The 21,994-nt window shown below is 36.9% G+C and overlaps 2 protein-coding genes across 3 annotated transcripts in view; both read right to left on the reverse strand.

Moving 5' to 3' along the window:
* LOC114330187 (uncharacterized) overlaps positions 1 to 4,240 on the reverse strand; it is a 121,940-nt gene extending 117,700 nt beyond the window's left edge. Inside the window, exon 1 of the mRNA XM_050646869.1 lies at positions 3,846 to 4,240. Within this exon, the coding sequence (XP_050502826.1) occupies positions 3,846 to 4,102 (257 nt within the window). The 5' untranslated portion in view covers positions 4,103 to 4,240. The remainder of the gene's footprint in view (positions 1 to 3,845) is intronic.
* The window catches only part of LOC114330186 (extracellular matrix-binding protein ebh-like), a 166,365-nt gene continuing 148,589 nt past the window's right edge, over positions 4,219 to 21,994 (reverse strand). For both annotated transcript variants that reach the window (XM_050646867.1, XM_050646868.1), the window contains one exon: positions 4,219 to 4,622. In XM_050646867.1, the coding sequence (XP_050502824.1) occupies positions 4,219 to 4,622 (404 nt within the window). The remainder of the gene's footprint in view (positions 4,623 to 21,994) is intronic.

Here is a 21,994-nt window from a genome sequence, read left to right on the forward strand (position 1 = left end):
TGATTTATTCAACCTTACTCGTGTTTTTGATTCCAATAAATATTATTGAGATCGTGGTCTCTTAGTAAAATTATAGGGTGTAAAGCTAGTTCGCGTCCGTAGTAGAATACTACACGTGCACCCTGGGTAATGCTAAATGAACTAGCACAATAGACAGCCAGACAATCTAGAATCTCTAGATCTCCTGGCAAGGAACACATTAAAATAATTAAAATAATAAGATATGCCTCCAACCAACAACTTAAAGGGACCTTCTCAGGACCAAGCAACAAAACGACTCGGACCAAGCGTCCGAATATGCCATTTAAATATAGAAGGTATTAGTAGAAGTAAATGTGAGTACCTTCAAAAGGTACTCATTGAAAATAATATCGACGTAGTCGCAATTCAGGAAACCCATGTAGAAAACGAGGAACAAATTCTCGCTAGAGGAAGAATTCATGGTTACGATTTACTGGGTGCAACTTACCATCCAGCTTATGGAGTAGCAACCTATGTCCGAAACAAAATAGAAAATGCACACATATGTTCTACATCAGACATAAATAACATTCATACGGTTACCATACAAATTGGCGAAATTACTGTCAGCAATATTTATAAACCACCGGCAGTCCTGTAGCCTCCGCATGTTATTCACGCCCACCCACACCCCTCAGTGTATGTTGGAGATTTTAACAGCCATCACGAACTCTGGAAGTATAGACAAAGTGATCAAAACGGCGAGGCTTTGATAAACTGGAGCGAAGGGGCTGGCACGTATTTAGTCTTTGACGCTAAAGATAGGGGAACTTTTCGATCTGCAGCCTGGAGGCGAGAATACAACCCAGACCTATGCTTTGTCTCCACAAACGGAAACAATCAACCCCTGGCAGCTTCACGTACAGTGCTCCCAGATTTTCCACATAGCCAACATAGACCAGTTGTAATAGAAGTTGGCATCAAAATACCAATAATAACATCTTTCCCTCGACCTAGGTGGAACTTTAAAAAAGCAGACTGGGCGACTTTTACTGCGAGATTGGACAAATGTCGCAGTTATATCGTAGAGATTATGTCCCAGGATGGGATGAAAAATGCGAAAAATTGTATCAAGAATACAACGAAATCCAAGACCGAGAAATTGCGGACGAACTGCTGCACAGTTTGGATGCAGCCAGACGGCAAAAATGGATGGAAACTGTGGAAAAACTAGACATTCGTAAATCAAGCAGAAAAGCGTGGTCCTTACTTAGAAAACTTGGTAGTAGCAGACACTCAACTAGAGACAAAGTACCAATAGTTCCCAACAGAGTGGCCTCCCACATTGTAGCAAACTCAAGGGCACCTAGAGATCGTGACCACACCACCAAAGTAAAACAAGACCTAAAAATACTAAAGTCTGCATGCCCGCCTACATCTGAATACTCTGACAAGTTTACTCCAGAAGAAATTACCTCAGCAATATCAGAAATTAAATCTGGAAAGGCACCCGGCTCCGATAAAATACATCCAGAATTTTTACTCCATTGTGGCAAATATGCTAGGAAATGGCAGGCTGATTTCTACACAGATATATTAAAATCAGGGGAAATCCCCCATTTACTTAAAAAGGCCTCCATTATAGCCATATTGAAACCAGGAAAAGCAAATGATCAACCCCAAAACTACCGACCGATTGCACTGCTGAGCTGTGCCTATAAACTGTTGGAACGCTTAATCCACAACAGAATTAGTAACACCATATTGGGGGTGATACCTATTGAGCAAGCGGGGTTCAGACCTAACCGCAGCTGCACAGATCAGATCCTATCCCTAACAACACATATCGAAGCAGGTTTTCAAAGAAAGCAAAAAACATCCGTTGCTTTCATTGACCTATCAGCTGCATACGACACCGTCTGGAGACAAGGACTAATCTGCAAACTGATCCGTGCCATCCCGTGCCAAAAGGTAACCAAACTCATTGATAGCATGCTCACCGACAGACTTTTCACGTCACAATGGGCAACTTAAGAAGTGTCCAAATGAAGCTCAGCAATGGACTGCCACAAAGATCTGTTTTGGCACCCTTACTCTTTAATTTATACATCGCGGACCTACCTAGGACAACTTCGCAGAAATTTTGGTACGCTGATGATTGGGCCATTGCAGCAAGACATAATAACATGAATGTTACAGAAACAATACTGACGGATGACCTTGCTGTTATGGGTGAATATTTTCGCAAATGGAGGCTACGGCCCAATGCAACGAAAACTGAAGTGTGCTGTTTCCATCTGAATAATGCCCAAGCCAACAAAAAACTCTCCGTTCACTTTGAAAACAGACTACTCGCTCATAACTCAACACCAAAATATCTTAGAGTGACTCTTGACAGAACCTTAAGTTTTAAGGAACACCTACAAAGAACGGCAGAAAAACTGAAGACGCGAAATAATATAATCCAAAAGCTATGTGGCACCACATGGGGGTCCTCAGCCTCCGTACTCAGATCATCCTCTCTCGGACTCGTATACTCGGCGGCTGAATATGCTTCGCCGGCATGGCTTAATAGCAAACACACGAAGATCATTGACACCCAATTAAACCAGACAATGCGAATGATCTCAGGTACAATTCGACCAACACCGAACTATTGGCTTCCCATTCTGAGTCACATTCCACCGCCTAAACTAAGAAGAAGTCATTCTCTTCTCAGAGAATATCGAAAAATCGAGGCTAACCATCAACTACCCATCCACCATGATAAGCTTGATATCGAAATGAACAGACTGCGTTCCAGATATCCCCCATTGTTAAGGGACACCTCCCTACATCAGGAACATTTCGACCTCACCAACGCTTGGAGAAGACAATGGGAGAGCGACTCACCACAGGAATCACATCTAATGGCCTGTATCGATCAGAAACCGCCAGGCTTTGAACTGCCCCGCAATACATGGACGGCGCTGAACAGAATAAGAACAGGGACCGGTAGATGTGCTAACAGCTTGCATAGATGGGGAAAGGCCCTTACTCCTGAGTGTGATTGTGGTGCGCAACGGCAGACCGTCCGCCACATTATTGAGGAATGCCCCCGAAGGCGGTACCCTGGAGTTTTCGATGAGTTCCTGAATGCGATCGAAAATGTTTTACAGTATATTAATGCATTAGATGTTCGTTTGTGATACTTCATGTAATGTTTTATATACTTTTTTTTAAATTATGTGTTCTTGTTGTATCTATGCCATACGATAAATAAATAAGTAAAATTATAATATAAGGTTAGATCACTGAATCACATTGTAGCATTTGAAATGTGGACTTTAGGGAGACTTAAGAGTTCCATAGACTGCACGTACCAAAACAGAGCAATTTTAAGAGCCGCAAGGTGTAAACAAAAATTCCCACCATAGTTAAGGAAACAAAAATTTTGTACTTTGGCCTTATCATTAGGGGAAGCAAATATTATATTCACAAACTAATCTTACAAGGAAAGATATAGGGGCGCCGAGGCCCAGGAAGAAAACAACACTCAGAGCTAAGAAACATAAGGGATTGGTGTAAGATCAGAGACGTAGTCACAATATTCCGAAGAGCCGAAAATAGCACTCTACAATTGGTTTAAAAAGTACAGGAAACCGCCAAGATGCGACGAAACACATGGCATACGAAAAAGAAGAAGAAAAGACTTATGCGATCTGATATGCGAAGGGAGAAAACTGGTAAGCAGAGAATGAATAAACCCAACTCTTTCGAAATCCACCTCATAATAAAAGAGTTTATGTTATCTTATAATATAATTAAACTTAAATAAGTTCTAAACCAATGATTTTAATTGTTACATGTTCTGCTAAAAAAAAATATCTTTTTTGGTTACTAACCTGTTCGACACTGATTCTTGAATAATACTTATAGCACATTCTTTCGAATACTTGGACACCTCCGCCAAAATTTGGTGCATTCCAAACTCTACTTTTCTTAGTGTACTACTCTTAGTGTCAATATCACCATCGGTAGTGTTTATCATTACTTGGTGTAACCTATTTAAATCTTTAATTTCATTTCTAATTTTATCATAGTTATTTCTAAAGCTTTCTCCAAGCGTAACTGTAATTTCTGATAGGTGGTCAAGCTTCATAATGGTATCTTCGTGAGTTTTGTTGATATAGTTGATAAGTTCAGATTTGGAATGGTCTTGTTTTTGTAAAGTGAAATTTTGATCTATAGCTATTTCGTATTTTTGTGATAGCTGGTCTATTTGATTCTGTAGAAGTTTAGCGTCTGCCAGGATTTTTTTAACATCTGATTCTTTACTATTTTTTTGTTTGGTATCAATAAAACCATATATGTAGTGTTTATCATTACTTGGTCTAACCTATTTAAATCTTTAATTTCATTTCTAATTGTATCGTAGTTATTTCTAAAGTTTTCTCCAAGACTAACTGTAATTTTTGACAGGTTGTCAAGCTTCATGATGGTATCTTCGTGAGTTTTGTTGATATAGTTGATAAGTTCAGACTTGGAATGGTCTTCTTTTTGTAAAGCGGTATTTTGATCTATCGCTAGGTCGTATTTTTGTGATAGCTGGTCTATTTTATTCTGTAGAAGTTTAGCGTCTGCCAGGATTGTTTTAACATCTGATTGTTGACCATTAATAGCTGTAATAGGTACATATATGTACATACATTATTTTAAGAAAATTTATTACATAATTTAATTAATGCAATTTACTATTGGATATAAATGAAATATGAAGTCAATACTCGCAATGTTTAAGTTTGCTTAAAAGGCCCCCCTTTTTAAAAAGGTAACTCTTATTGGCGTTAAAAAGGCCCCCCCAAAGAATTTATCCTATTTTTACACTTGCTTTATCGAATTTATTTATTATTATTTTCGAATTTTTATTCTTGTGATGAACCCTAGTATAAGATGTTAACATTATTTTTATAATGAATCTAAAATATAATATCCTTTATTTTATTTTTTAATATACCGAGCAATTATTATATTTAATTTAAATGTCGGACAGCAAATGTATACTCACAGGCAAAATTAACCGTACACCTTAAAAATGGGTCATTTTGATGTCTCGCATTTCCTAAACCTGTTATTCAATTTAAGTGATTTTTTAATATGTTGTAGCCTTATTTTTTAACCATATCGTTGTAATAATATTGTTGCTAAAGAGGTAAATTTTAATTGTATACCGGGTGTACCAGTCAAACAGTGTTTTTTTTTCAAAGTTCGCATCACTCTGTGGAATATTCTAGCATTTATAAATACTGAAATTAAAACCCAACTATAGGCTCATGTTTTATCAACCTTTCTTTTTTGACTCATTCGCTTATGTTGAACTATAAAAAAGTTAGGTACTTTAACAACTAGCCAGGTTTTTCATCAATACAGGGTGTTTTTAAATAAGTAGAGCAAACTTTAAGAGGTAATTCTGCATGAAAAAATAACGATAGTTTGCTTTATAAACGTATGTCCGCAAATGCTTCGTTTTAGAGATAGGGGGTGTTGAATTTTTTCTTACAAACTGATGATTTATATATTGCTCTAAAACCGGTTGAGATATGCAAATGAAATTTGGTGGGTTTTAAGACGTAGTCATTGCGCGTTTTTTTACATACAATTAAGAATTTTATATTCACCATTGGCACTCATACGGATCATATTGCCCGGGGCCGAATACGAATACGCCATCTGACCTCCGGACCCTCTGGTGCCCAAGGTCATTGATAAGGCTTGTTGTATTCTGGAGTTGGGAGGGTTTTTGGATATTAACCCAATCAGGGAACACAAAATTTTACGAAAAACTCCAAAAAAATAAAGGAAGGATGAAAATTTGGGAATAGGTAGTTGAAATTGTCTATTATTATATAAGAAAAAGTTTACAATTCTACATCCCCTCCATTTTACAAAAATTGGTAAAGATGGTGTGAAAAACATTTTTTCGGGAGTGAAAAAATATACGCTCACAATAACTCCGAAATTGTATAAAATGACTAATTCTAAGTAACTTTTGTTCTATAGAATTTTTTCACAAGTTAATACTTTTCGAGTTATTTGCGAGTAAATAATAATATGTTCATTTTTAACAAAAAAAAACATGTTTTTGGACGGTTTTTCACAGATAACTCAAAAAGTAAGTATTTTAGCGAAAAAAATATTCTTAGCAAAAATGTAGCTTATAAAAAACTGAAAAAAAAATGGTGTATGCATGAGGTCTGTAGACCCAGTAGAAGCAAAGTTGCAGCTAATGAAAAGTAGGTTCTTCTTAGTCAAATTCCAAATCGAATGTTTCAATTTGAAATAACCCAAAAACGGTGCTCTTTTCGGGGAAAATTCATTACAACCTTTTTAAAATGTTTAAAAAAAGGTTTATTATTGTTTTTTAAGAAACTTCTAACATTAAAAGTAAGTGAGTTACGCTCAAAATATTGCTGTTTTTTTTTATTTTTTGCTAAAAAAATCGCGAAAATCACCCCCTAATTAGCTTCTTAAATAAAATTAATCGTTATTCAGGCAACCAAATACCGTTTACAAAACGTTGAAAAAACGTCATAATTATCACCAACCGACGTCAGTTTATCACGTTTTTTCGACGTCGAAAATCACGTGAATATGTCCCACCATAACTCACGTCATTTTTATCACGTTTTAAATACGTGATATGAAAAACGTAGTTTTTACGTCGATTTTGCGTCGTTTTTTAGATTTATTTTTCATTTTATGGCTTTAGAAATACACAATAATTGAATGGGTCCGCCGAATAACGTTGTAAGCGCCACATGGTCAAAGAAAAAGTTTTAATATTGTGATAATGGTGAGTTTATACATTTTAAAGGTGAGTAATACAGTTTGTATTTTGTATTTAAAAACTGTATTACTAACCCTTAAAATGTATAAACCCACCATTATCACAATATTAAAACTTTTTCTTTGACTTCTCAAAAACAAACCATGTGGCGCTTACAACATTATTTGGCAGAACCATTTAATTATTCGTATGGGCATTGTTGGTATTGCAATTTTTCCATTTAAGTAAAACCAAATGGAAGGCTCGTTAAAATGCATAGAATTACAATATCCTCAATGCAACATATATAACTTACATAGAATTTTCACTTTTTATATTATATTGACTGTGTCAAAACTGAAACGACATATAAACTAATAAATCATTTATTAACGAATTAAACAATAAAGTCACAATTTAATAACAAATTTGAGTTTAAACCATTTAAGTTATATAATATATATAATTATACCACACACTTTAAAGGTACGATTCCGACAACGACTGCAGACGGCAGTTACAGTTGTCACCATGACAGACGTCATTATTTTGCACTATTAATTTGCATAATTATTAGCAACTGACATTCTGCCGGACAGCAGTTGCACTCAGATGTCGGAATCAGTCTCATACAAGTAAATAGTGTAAAGTAATAACGTCCTTAACGCTGACAACTGCAACTGATGTTTGCAGTTGCCGTCTGCAGTCGTTGTCGGAATCGTACCTTCAGTCCAAATATATTGAATTTCAATGAAAACTATCTGCTTTACATTTATAAATTTTAAGGAAGACGATTGAATGATAAAAAATAGGATAAAACTATAATAGTCTGTGTTCTCACACATATTTACATACTCCTATAATCCTCAAATTGATTTCAAATAATTATTACACATTTTTGCATACAAAAAGATCTACAGACACCTGAAAAATATATTTTTTGATTAAGAGACTGTAATGGCCAACTTAAAATGATAAAAACAATTTACACGTGATATCTTACAATACACACTTAAAAGACTAATACATAAATACTCATGATGAAGAAGTACATTATAATTAAAAATGAATAACCATTTTTATATCGCTGCAACATGAAGCCAAAGCCGTCTTATATTTCAGTTCGTTTAGAGAGCGCAACAAGCACTCTGACCAAACAGTTTCAAAACTCATTAGTTTTTATTCAGAGAATGTACATAGCTATAACATCTGTACATGCATTGGGTTCTTCGTCTTCTGTCTTGCTGTGGGCATACTCATCTGCAAATAAGATTGCTGCAATATGCCTGCAAACTTCACTATTACTGGCCATACACATACAATGTGCATTTGCTATGCCATTGGAACTGGCTATCATCCAAGCATCTAGTGGTTTAGCATTAGCATTTTGGGAATGCTTCACCTAAAAAAAAAAAAAAAAAATAGTTTATCCTTGTGGGAATGCTTCAACGCTTCAACTACACAAATTTATTTTTATTAGAGTATTTGCGTTCTTTACAACGATTGACAATATTTTAAAATCAGACATTCATATAATATAATTTTAGAACAAACAATCATGACTGTTTATTATTCTCTTTTCTATGATAGCAATTATATGTCGCCGACCTAATCTGTAAACTGTGTAACTCCATTTATCCAAATTTTACAGGAGACACAAAAAACTATTTCTCTAAATATGACTAATGTTAATACTACTACATTTTAAAAGATAGAATGCTAAAATGGAATATTTTATAGATACATATATCACTAACATTTGTATATTGTTTAATGAGTATTTAATATTACTTACCACCAACTTTTTCTTAAAAATATCACTTTCTAAACAGTGAGGTCAGTCGTGTGGTATGACAAACTGGGGACTTACATATTTTTCGTAATAAATTTACTGCAAGGGAGATACGGTGTATACGAAGAGGTCACTATTTAATCTTCTGGTAAAAATATGCATGTGCATCCTGTTTTAAACGAGTAGGGATTTTTTCAAATGAATGGCAGTAACTCATTTTCAGAGAAATATGGAATTACACAGTTTACAAATTAGGACGACAATATGTCTGGTTTCATACAGATATATAAACGTAAATAAATCTAATATTTAAAACCAATTTATCCAAAAGACACTAATACTGTTATCCATATATTTCTTAATGGTGAATAAATAAAATAAAGGCATACCTTTCCAACAATAATATATAGAAATCATTAACAATTTTTACTCCAACTTTCAAAACAAATCCAGTTGTGAAGGCTTTTATGTGCCTAAAGGCTTTTGTATGCTTTCATCTGCTGCTTAAAGTAGTAACTGTGAGACTCTACCAGATATGTATAAATATCTCTAATGACATTATAATCGTAATTGGTGGAATGCACTTTACTGTAAAATCCAATTCTGATGACTGAATTGTATATGGATCTAAATCTCCAATTATTTTCAGCTTCAATATGAATATCTAAAACAATAAAAGAAATAATGTTATTCATCATTATTGATAAATATCAGGGAAAAATGAACAGTAAATAAAAATTGTTTCACCTACCTTTTTCTCCAACATTTGGAGTTTCCAATAATAATTTCCTTAAATAATCACTTTGCATTGTGGTAAATTTATAAAATTCACAAATGACAAACAAAAGTTTTAAAAAATACACAAAAAAACAGCCAACAAAATCCAAATGAATCCAAAATTTCAAAATAGAAAATACGACATCAAACAATGAAATAAAACGACGATACATGATACAAACATAACCTATAACCTTCTTTTCTTCTTTTTTTGTTTTAATGAAGTTAAGCTTCTACCAATTTCGTGACGTCAGACTTAGGCTGTCTGAAATGAAAACGTCTTTTAAACGTATTTTAACGTCATTAATCTTACGTATTTAAAATCACCTACAAAAGACGTCGATATGACGTAATGTTCAACCACGTGTGTATATTCAACCAAAAACTGACGATTCCTCGACGTTATATGACGTCTCTTGGCTGCCTGGGTACTGCTTCACAAGTTACTTTACTTATGTATTGTTTATACACTTGCGATCATAAGAAGCGGGTCACTCGATGAATTATTCAAGTTAGATGTCTCGAATTTTCTAAACCTGTTGTCCGATTTGAGTGATTTTTTAGTATGTTATAGCCTTATTCTCTAACAATATCGCTATAATATTGTTGCTAGACAGCTAAATTGTCATTGTATACCGAGTGTAACAATCATACTGTCTTTATTCTTCAAAGCTCGGAACACCCTGTGGAATGTTTTAGCATAGATAAAATATTAAAATTAACAATCTATTGTAGCCTTAGGCTTTCATAACATTTTCTTTTTTAATTTATTTGTTTATGTTGGATAATAAAAAAGTTAGGCACATTACCAACTAACCATGTTCTTCATCAATACAGGGTGTTTCTAAATAAGTGCAACAAATTTTAAGGGGTAATTCTGCATGAAAAAATAATGGCCGTTTGCTCTGTAAACGTATGGCCACAAATTCTTTCGTTTCGAGATATGGGATGTTGAATTTTTTTTACAAACTGAGGATTTATTTATTGCTCTAAAACCGGTTGAGATATGCAAATGAAATTTAATAGGTGTTAAGAGGTAGTTATGGTGCATTTTTTGACATACAATTAAGAATTTTATATTCACCATTGGCGTGCATCTAAAATATTTATACCCGTATGCACGCCAATGGTAAATATAAAATTATTGATTGTATGTCAAAAAATACACAATAGCTGCCTCTTAAAACTTACCAAATTTCATTTGCATATATTTACGGGTTTGAGAGCAATAAATAAATCGTCAGTTTGTAAGAAAAACTTCAACATCCCGTATCTCGGAAAGGAAGCTTTTGCGGACATATGTTTATAAAGCAAACTGTCATTATTTTTTCATGCAGAATTACCTCTTAAAGTTTGTCGCACTTATTTAGAAACACCCTGTATTGATGAAGAACATGGTTAGTTGTTAACGTGCCTAACTTTTTTATTATCCAACATAAATAAATAAATCAAAAAAGAAAATGTTAAGGAAGCCTAATGCTACAATCAAGTTTTCATTTCAATATTTTATCTATGCTAATACATTCTACAGGGTGTTCCGAACTTTGAGGAATAAACACAGCATGATTGTTACACCCGGTATACAATAACAATTTACCTGTCTAGCAACAATATTATTATAGCGAAATTATTAAAGAATAAGGCTGTAACATACTAAAAAAATCACTCAAATCGGACAACAGGTTTAGAAAATTCGAGACATATCTAACTTGAATAATTCATCGAGTGACCCGCTTTTTATGATCGCAAGTATATTAACTATAAGTTTCATTGGTTCAAAGTGTTCATTTTTGAAATAAATTTGGTTTAAAATAAAACATTTTTTTTTAATTTTGAAAATACCTAATGGAATCCTTTATGGAATTAACTTAAAAATTATTAGTAATACCAAAAATCTCAAAGAGTAATAAAATGTTCGTTTTGCTATTCTGAATATTTTTGATTTCTTGTTTTCTTGTTATAATACGTTCTTTAAAGGTAAAATATTGCAAAACCTCTAAATTTTAAAGAATTGTTTGGATTACCATGAAATTTGGCATACACATAGCTAACAAGTCAAAGAAAAAAAGTGATATTGTGCCGATGTGTGCTTTTGCCCTAGGGGTGAGTTTCACCCCCTTTTGGGGGTGAAAAATATATGTTCGAAATAAGTCCAGAAATGAATAGAATGACTAATTCTAAGCAACTTTTGTTCTATAAAGTTTTTTCACCAAGTTAATACTATTCGAGTTATTTGCGAGTGAATATGTTAATTTTCCTACAGAATAACCACGTTTTCAGACGGTTTTTCGCAAATAACTCAAAAAGTTAGTATTTGGTCGAAAAAAAATTCCTATCAAAAATATAGCAAGTAAAAAAGTGAAAAACATGGTGTATATATTAGGTCACGAAACCTAGTAGAAGCAGAGTTATAGTTATAGCTAATGAAAAATAGATTCATATTCGTCAAATTCCAAATCGAATATTTGAACCTGCCATAACCAAAAAACGAAGCACTTTTTTGGGAAAACTCATTTTAACTTTTTTAAAGTGTTTAAAGAATGCTTATTTTTGTTTTTTTTAAAAAGTTTTTAGCATAAAATGTAAACAAGTTATACCAAAATAAAGTTGGTCCCTTTTTTTTGGTAAGAAATCGGGAAAATCACCCCCTAATTAGCATTTCAAATGAACTATATTGTTACCACTTCACAAGTTTGTTACTCGCGTATGTATTGATCATATGATCTGTAAGTTTCATCGGCTCAAAGTGCTTATTTTTGAAAGAGCTGTAGTTAAAAGGGCTTGAACTAGTCACTTATCACCAGTTTATGCAAATTTAGAAACACCAATTTTTGTCTTATAGAAAAACAAAAAAATACAAAATATTCAGAACAGTAAAGCCGACTTTTTTTATTGTTTAAGATTTTTGGTACCGTTAACAATTTTTAAGTTATTTTGAAAAAAAGCATTTTTTTAAATTAAAATTTTTAAAAATTTTACTTTAAAACCAATTTTTTTCAAAAATAAGAACTTTGAATCGATGAAACTTACAGATCATAAAAACACAACATAAGAAAAGTAACTTGTGAAGCGGTAACGATTAATTTTCATTTAAGTTGCTAATTGAGGGGTGATTTTCCTGATTTTTTTTTGCCAAAACAAAATGCATCAACTTTATTTTGAGCGTAACTTGCTTACATTTGATGCTAGATTTTTTTTATAAAAACAGATATAAAGCTTTTTTAAAGCACTTTAAAAAAGTTGTAATGTGTTTTCCCCAAGAATGCTTCATTAGTTGAATATTTCACATTTAATTATTCTATTTGGAATTTTTGGAATATTAACCTGATTTTCCTGATTTTTTTTGCCAAAACAAAAGGGATCAACTTTATTTTGAGCGTAACTTGCTTACATTTGATGCTAGATTTTTTTTATAAAAACAGAAATAAAGCTTTTTTAAAGCACTTTAAAAAAGTTGTAATGTGTTTTCCCCAAGAATGCTTCATTATTTGAATATTTCACATTTAATTATTCTATTTGGAATTTTTGGAATATTAACCTATTTTTCATTAGCTATAACTCTGGTTTTGCTAGGTATAGAGACCTAATCTATACACCGTTTTTTTCACTATTTTATAGGCTATAGTTTTGCTAAGAATATTTATTTTTTTCGAAAAAATGCTTACGTTTTGAGTTATTTGCGAAAATCCGTCTAAAACGTGGTTATTTTGTTGAAAAATGAACATATTCACTTGCAAATAACTCGAAAAGTATTGATTTGGTGAAAAAACTCTATAGAGCAAAAGTTGCTTAAAATTAGTCAGTTTATTCATTTTGGGACTTATTTTGGACATATATTTTTTCACACCCGAGATGCGGTGAAACTCACCCCCAGGGCAAATGCACACATCGGCACCATATCACTTTTTTTCTTTAACATCTTAGCTATGCGTATGACCCCTCCTGGGATTGTATTTCTACCTCGACGACGGTGGGAGGGCCGAGTAACCGATCGTGGTCCCTAAAGTTGTGAGGGGAGCACGACCGGTGAAACCAAGGACAGTCCCAGCGTCCAGCGACTGTGCACCGGGTGAGCGCCGGACACCGCCGCTGGACGCTAAAAAGGCGTCGCAACTGAGGCGAGCAGTTGCGACGCCTTTCGCCTTCAGCAGATGTATATCACCCTCCAACTTCCCTACGGCTACTCTAATCCCTAAAAGTTAATCTCGTCCACCTCAGCATTGTGACCGGGGGTCGATGGGGGGCCCCAAAGCAGTGTGCGGGGGGCTCCGCCATCGGGCTCTGATCACAAATTTCTATTCGAAAACTTCTTCGACATACCCACTACGAGTAGCCGTCATGTCTTACCCGACCACACATCCATTCCAAATCCCGCGTAACAGGGGAGGCAGCAGTTACGCGGAAACTCCAGGTAGCCTGTGAATACAAACTGCCACTGCGTCCGGAGGCAACCGTGAAAAAAAGCCTAGAGGAGTAAACCTCAATAAAACAATCCCCACTATCACGGTGGAAGGCATCGTGCCAAAGATATGAGAGATGCGAGGGTTAGAGCATCACAAACGATCCCTTCGGGATACCTGGCGACCTCCCGAAGTAACCAAGCCTTGGCGTGGTAAGGGCGCACTGCCGCGCCAGACGTATAGTACGTCCCAACTCGTGGGAATTTATATGAGTACCAATAAACACAATTCTGAACAGACGGGGGTGAGTGAAGACGACCATCGGCGAGACACGGACAATGGAACGGATATGGAAAATGAGAATAGGAAAAAACAGTCGCCTGACGACTTGAAATGGGAAGAAGGAATGAACAGTTTTGAGAGGGAGCTCATAAACTCACATAAAAAGAAACAGAAGATGAACAGGTCGACTGCCCCAAAACAGTCGACACTAGTAGGGGATGAAATGCTGGAAAGCAGTGAAAATGATGACGATGAGATAGGGGAGGAAAGATCACAAGAGGAAGTGGAAAAAATAGAAAAAGGATGGCAAAATATTCAGGAGAGGGTGTTAGCCTCTTTCTTGCTTGATGATGAAACCATGAATAAGAAGAAAAGGAAAGGGGACAGTCTAGAGAGAATAAATGATCTGAAGAGGGAGAGACTGGAAGAGAGTATTAAGTTTCCTAACGAAACCAAACAACAAAAAATAAACAGGAAACTCGAAGAGTTAAATATAAAACTAATAGAGATATTTACTAACCTAAGCGAAAAAAAGGGGGAAAAGGTGGAGATGGATACGGAATTAAAAAAACTGTTAGGGGTCATAAAATCCACTAACAACAAAAAAGAAGACGACAGTATAGCCGAAAAAACACAACAAGAAGTAAAATGCGATCACTGTAAGCTAAAAGTGGAACAAGAAAGACAGAGAGAAGAGCAAGAAAAAATTAAAAGGGCTCTAAACATGGGGGGAGGAAAAAAAACCTTCATGAGTATATGTAATAGCAAATGGGAGGAGAAAGCATATATAAAGACAAATTGGGAACAAGGGGGGTTACGAGAAACGGTCGAGAAGAAAACATGTCTGATAGTAACAAAAAAGGATGCGAAGGACAAAGGGGTAGAAAATATAATAAAGGACGTGGGAGAGGATCTGGCAGAAACACTAGAGGAAGTGAACGAGGGAGAAATCAAATTCCTTGAGAACTTTAGGAGGAAAGAAAATAAAAAAACAATTTGGTACACGTTTGTCGCTGGAATAGAAAAAGAAAGTGGTGGCGATATATACGACCTAGCAGAAAAGGCTATAACTAAAATTAAGAAAGAGATGGATGAAACACCAAAGGTTGTACGGGTCGTAGCCGGTAACGACCTTAACAAGGAGATCATAAGGAAAGCCCTCGAATATGTGGGGCGGAGGGAAAGTATCTCATGGGAGATGATAGTAAGAGGGAAGGAACTCGAGGTAGAGAAGAAGTCAGAACAAGAAGAAGCCCTCCTTATAAAGATGGGGGGGAAAAAATATAACGAAGTTCTTAGCGAAATGAGAGAAAAAATCGACATTGGAAAAATCGGTCTACAAGTGGAGAAGTTAAAAAGAACGAATGGGGGAGATCTCCTTGTAAAGTTAAAGGGAAGAGGGGCTGCGGAGAAGTTGAGGGCTGAACTGGACAGCAAAATGAACGGGATGGACACGGCAATCAGAAGAAAAGAGACTTTCTTCACGATTACGCGGTTGGACCCTGGGGTTGGTGAGGAAACTCTAAAGAAAATGATAAAGAGCTATACAGGCGTTCCTGAGAGAGAGATAGAAGTCAAGGTTCTACGAACAAACAGATATGGGGAGCAGGTAGCTACGATAGCCGTACGCCCCTCCATAGCGGAAGAGCTGAGGAGGTACGGCTCAATAAAAATAGGGTGGGTTGTGTGTCCAATAATGGAGAGACACAACCCAGTTAGGTGTTTTAAGTGCCTAAAGTTCGGGCACAACACTTACGAATGCAAGGAAGAGAGCAGGGCGGCGTGCTGCTATAATTGTCTCCAAACGGGACATACCGTTGCAAGCTGCGGTAATAAACCGTACTGCTCGGTATGCAAAGAAGAAGGGCATAGGATGGACAGGATGGCCTGTCCGTCGTACCGAGCCCTTGTATACGGTAGGGGAGGAGAGGGGAACCCCTAAAACGAACTGACCAAACATAAAATAGACTCCCTGGAAAACGAAGGTGGGCCCATATACAGCCCACCTAGGTGTTATTTTATATCTTTAAAATTTATTTTATCTATTTTATTTATTTTATTTATTCTATTTTACTCTATTATTTCAATTTTACTAAACCGCTTTTATTTATTGAATTCTTTTACTTTTACATATTTTATCTATATACCGTATCTATTTATTTTATTTATATTAATTAATTTATTTGTTTTAGCTTTTATGCTTTTTAATTTTTTCGAAAGACGTGAGTCCGACGCAGAAACGACCTCTGGGAACTGAACCAAAGTGGACCTCAAGGATCAACCTGGTATACGGATATTGCAGGTGAACGTGGGCAGGGCACGCCGAGCACACGACCTTGTCCACGCAAAAGCCTGCAAGCTAGAAATAGACTTGCTCATCGTCCCGGAACCGAACAAAAAAATAACATCAGCCGGTGGTTGGGTCCAGGATAATGGGAAGAATGTGGCGGTGCTCTTTAGAAATAGGGGTTTGGGGGTGCGTGGTATTGTCAGGGGAGGAAATCATATCCTCATCAAACTGAGGGATTTCAGCCTGCTGGCATGCTACGTGTCCCCAAATATCCCTATGATAAGATACAAAGCAATTGTAGATGAAATAATGAGCGCCGCCACGAACGAAAAAGAAGTGATGATCGCCGGGGACATTAACGCGAAATCGAGGTTGTGGGGTGCCCCCATAAACGACAGAAAGGGGGAAATATGGAATGAATGGATAGCCCAGGCTGGCCTCCAAGTATTAAACAATAACAAACCAACATTCGTAAGGGGGGTCAGCCGAACACACATTGATATTACGTTCGCGAGTGAAGGGCTATCCAGGAGAGTGCACGGCTGGGATGTCCTTGACGATCAGTTATTCACCTACCACCGGTATATACAATACGAAATAAAGGTTAAAGGGGGAATAAGGCGGCCGATAGGACACACGGAGATTTATTTTAACAAAACCAAGTACCTATCGGAGGTCAGGAAAATTAATGAACAAGAGATTTCTGACCTTGGCCAACTGAGAAGAGCACTGCAAAGTGCAGCAAATTTGGCCACCGTGAAGAGAAAAGATAATAAAAAATCCCCCTACTGGTGGACGGATGAGATAGAAGGTCTACGGGAGAGATGCCTCAGAGCTCGAAGGAATTATACGAGAAGCCAGGGCAGCCTCGAGCTCAAGGAAATATATAAAGATCTAAAGAAAACTTTAAATAAAAAAATAAAACAAGAGAAAAAAGAAAAGTGGCAGACCCTGATAAAAGCATTGGACGAAGATATATGGGGCGATGCGTACAAGATCACTATGAAGACGCTGAAAATAATCGCCCCATATAGACTCGACGAAGACCAGCGGATGGAATCAGCTGAGCTCCTCTTTCCTACCAAGGATCATCAAAATTTCATTAAGATATTTCCAACGATGGTAGAGGAGTTCACGGAAGAGGAAGTTAGAATAGCTGGTCAGGAGATGAAGACAGGGAAAGCTCCCGGCCCTGACGGGCTGCCACCAGAGGCAATAAAAATAATAGCAACGGAGAAACCAGGTTTGATCAGAAGAATATACAACGACCTACTGCAGAAGCAAGAGTTTCCCAGGGACTTAAAGGAAGCGAACTTAGTTCTACTCCTAAAGCCTGGGAAACCCCCCGATTCAGCAGCCTCTTATCGGCCAATATGCCTTCTGGACTGCCTTGGTAAGTTCTACGAAGGGCTTATCAAGAAGAGGCTGGAGGGCGTGTTGGAAGATCAAAGAGTGCTATCAAATCAACAATATGGATTTCGAAAAGGTAAATCGACAGTCGATGCCGCGACCTGGATAAGGGACGCGGCTAAAGCAAGTAAAAAAAGATGGGTGGTCCTTGTTCTGTTGGACATAAAAAATGCTTTTAATTCAGCAAACTGGGGTCACATAGTAGACCGAATAGTCGAATTTGGGGCTCCAGAGTATGTGTCCAACATAATAAAGGACTACCTATCTGAAAGAACCGTATGCATATCGAAGAAAAAGAAGAAAGAAATGACCGCGGGTGTACCCCAGGGGTCAGTCCTGGGACCCTTACTTTGGAATATACTATACAACGGGGTACTAGAAGTAAACAGGCAGAGAGGAGTGAGAGCGATTGCATACGCGGACGACCTAGCATTACTGGTCGAAGACGACATGAATAGGGGAATAATACAAAAAGTAAACGAAGCAATACAGAAGACCGCAGATTGGATAGAGAGAAATGATCTAAAGTTAGCAGTAGAGAAGACAGAATCCATTATCTTGAGGGGACCAAGAAAGAGAGATGACATAATATTTGGATATAAAGGCTCTGTAATAAGACCCCAAAAGACGGTTAAGTACCTCGGAATTATTTTCGACGACAAGCTTAAATTCGGACAACACGTACAAGAAGCATGTCGGAAGGCAGAAGAAAGGACCTCTATACTAAATAAATTTATGCCAAATATAGGGGGTCCTGGATCCCAGAAGAGAATAGTGATGGCACAATCCATCTTATCCATAGTTTTATACGGAGCCCCAGTGTGGCACGAGGTCCTTCGAATGAAAAAGTATAAAGACGTGCTTCTTAGGACACAAAGGAAACCTCTGATCAGGGTGTGCAGCGCGTATAGAACCGTATCAACCATTGCCTTACAGGTGGTGGCTGGGTCTGTACCGGTGCACATCCTGGCCAGAGAAAGAGTCCGAATGTACCAGAGGGGCAACGGGGCAATAGGTTCAGGTCCACAAGAAAGGAAAAGAAGTCTAGAGATGTGGCAGAGGGAATGGGCAGCCGAAGTCGAGAAGGCGGCCTGGACGAGATCCCTGATTCCAGATGTGGTGAGGTGGTACGAGTGCCGGCATCGGCGCGTCGGCTACTATTTCACACAATTTTTGACGGGACATGGATCGTTCAGGAAGTTTACTCATCGTATAGGGAAAACCATGGACGATCTATGCCCTGAGTGTGGAGTAGTGGATGACGCGCAGCATGTCGTCTTCGTGTGCCCTGCATACCAGGCGGGACGTACCGAGCTGCAGCTGGGACTGGGATCCCCTCTAGGCGAGCCTCACGAGCTAATTGATAAAGCTATCAATAGCAAGAGAGACTTCGACCTGATCATTGCTTTTGTCACGAAGACAATGAAGCACAAAGAGGAGAAAGAGAGGCGACTGCAAGCGGGATGACCGTCTATTTATTTATTTTTTTAACGTTTTTATTTTTGTGTCGCAGATGGCAGCCAGTGGGGGGAGGATCCTTTACATCCAACCTGCGCTGTCTGTCTTATTTTAACTAGTTTTACTTATTTATTTATTTTATCTTGTTTTATCTTCTTATTTACTTCTTCAATCTTATTTATACAATATTTATCATTTTAAATCAATTTTATTACTCAAATGTGTTGCGTGTTGTAAGCGGTAGTCAGCAGGGGGAGGACCTTTTACATCTAACCCATGCTGACCGCCTTTGTATTGTTTTGTTTACTTTCTGTTTTGTCTTGTTTTAGTCTGTTTTTTGTTTTGTATCAGGTAGTGGGGGAGGATTTTTACACCCAACCTCACTGACTGCTTCCTGTTAACTGTAGAATGAATGGGTATGAGTGTGAGTGCGAATTGATGAAAGCACGAATGTTTGGAGTTGCTCGTAACTGTCGACTGGTATCCTTTTGCTAGTTCATGTTTGATTGGGGGCACCCCGGTCGCCCCGCCCGCACATGGTCTGCACGGGACGGTCGTCTTCACCGACCGGTCTTTGTGCGGGGTGTGTGCGGGACGGGGCGGCTGGGTGGCCGCTTAATCTACGGAGTGCACGCAGAGGGTGCCCGGGGGGAGTTATGAGTAAGGTCGACGAGTCAGACATGCTCGCCAAGAGCGGTTCCAGACCTGTCGGCTGGAGGAAGAGGAGGTGAGTTTAGTCGGTAGGCGGTTCGGCACGGTGAAGCGTGACGGATCGAATCCGACACACCTGGGACACCTTCCCAGACGGTCTTTTGAAGATTCTCACCTCCCAAAAAAAAAAAAAAAAAAAAAAAAAAAAAAAAAAAAGCTATGCGTATGACAAATTTAATGTCAATACAAGCGGTTCTTTAAAATTTACAGCAAAAACCGTGAAAGAATGTACTATTAGACAAAAATTGGTTATGGTATGGCTGTTTAAAATTTGCCTAAACTCGTGATTAGTTACTCGTTCAAGCCATTTTAACTACAGCTTTTTCAAAAATAAGTACTTTGAACCGATGAAACTTACAGATCATATAAATAATACATAAGCAAAGTAACTTGTCAAGTGGTAAAGATAAAATTTATTTGTGATGCTAATTAAGGGGTCATTTTCGTAATTTTTTTTACCAAAAAATAAAAGGGAGCAACAATATTTTGAGCGTAACTCATTTACTTTTAATGTTAGAAGTTTTTTAAAAAACAAAAATAAACCTTTTTTTAAACACATTTTGAAAATGTTAAAATGAATTTTCCCCGAAAATTGCACCGTTTTTGGGTTATTTCACATTGAAATATTCGATTTGAAATTTGACGAAGAAGAACCTACTTTTCATTAGCTACAACTCTGCTTCTACTGGGTCTACGGGCCTCATGCATCACCATTTTTTAAAATTTTTATAAGCTACACACACCGGCAAAATTAGCCGAACACGTTAAAAATGGGACATGTTTGATGTCTCGTATTTCATAAACCAGTGGTCCGATTTGAGTGATTCTTTTAGTATGTTATAGCCTTATTACTTAAGTATATCGGTGTGATAATATTGTTGCTAGACAGGTAAACGTCATTTTATACCGGGTGTAAAAAGCATACTGTGTTTTTTTCTTAAAGTTCGGAACACCCTGTGGAGTATTCCAGCACATATAAAATATTAAAATTAAAACTCAATTGTAGAATTATGCTTTCTTAACATTTTCTTTTTTGATTCATTTGCTTATGTTGGAAAATAAAAAAGTTATGTGCTTTAACAACTAACCATGTTTTTTATCAATAAATCCTCATAGTAGGGGAGAAAAGTATGCTAAATTTGCAATTACTCGAGCGTTCTTGGGACCTGGAGTAGATTGTGAAGAGTGGGTGCTACAACCAAAAAAAGTTAAGTTAAGTTTTCCATAAAGTGTGGGACTCTCCATTTTTCAATTTATTTTTCATTTCCACCAATCGTTTTTTCCGATTATATTGCCATTTATCCATAATAGGAAAAAATGTTGCGAATAAAAGTTGCTTATTTTTACGTCAAGGATCCAAATCTGCAATAAAAATTGGGGGCTCCTATTTAATATTTTAATGTAACCCCCCACCCCACCTCCGTGGGGGATCGTGTTTGTTGCCATTCGGTAGATTTTTGAAAAATATTTAATAGGTGTATTTTGCAGTTTTACGATCTGATATTCATTTCGCAAAATATCGCAGGGTTTTTATTTATAATTTTTAATTTACCCCCCACCCCTCTCCGTGGGGTGTCACGAGCCCCCACGGAGGTGAGGTGGGGGATTTAATTTAAAATCTTAAATAGTAGCCCCCAATTTTTATTGCAGATTTGGATTCTTTACGTAAAAATAAGCAACTTTTATTCGACATATTTTTTAGAATTATGGATCTTCTTCTTCTTCATGTGTCATCTCCGCGACGGAGGTTGGCAATCATCATGGCTATTCTGATCTTAGATGCTGCTGCTCTGAATAGTTCGGTTGATGTGCATCCGTACCATTCCCTCAAGTTACGCAACCACGAGATTCGTCTCCTTCCTACACTTCTCTTGCCCTGGATTTTCCCCTGTATAATCAACTGAAGTACGTTGTATCTCTCATTACCCATAACATGCCCCAGGTACTGCAGCTTTCGTGTCTTGATGGTTTCCAATTTTTCCAGTCTTTTGTTGACTCTGATTAGAAGTCAGAAGTCATTATTAGTCTTGAATTATGGATAGATAGCGCTATAATCGGAGAAAAATGATTGTTTCAAATGGAAAATTAAATTAAAAAATGAAAAGTCC

Source organism: Diabrotica virgifera, chromosome 3 (assembly GCF_917563875.1).
Source record: "Diabrotica virgifera virgifera chromosome 3, PGI_DIABVI_V3a".
NCBI classification, from domain to species: Eukaryota; Metazoa; Arthropoda; class Insecta; order Coleoptera; family Chrysomelidae; genus Diabrotica; species Diabrotica virgifera.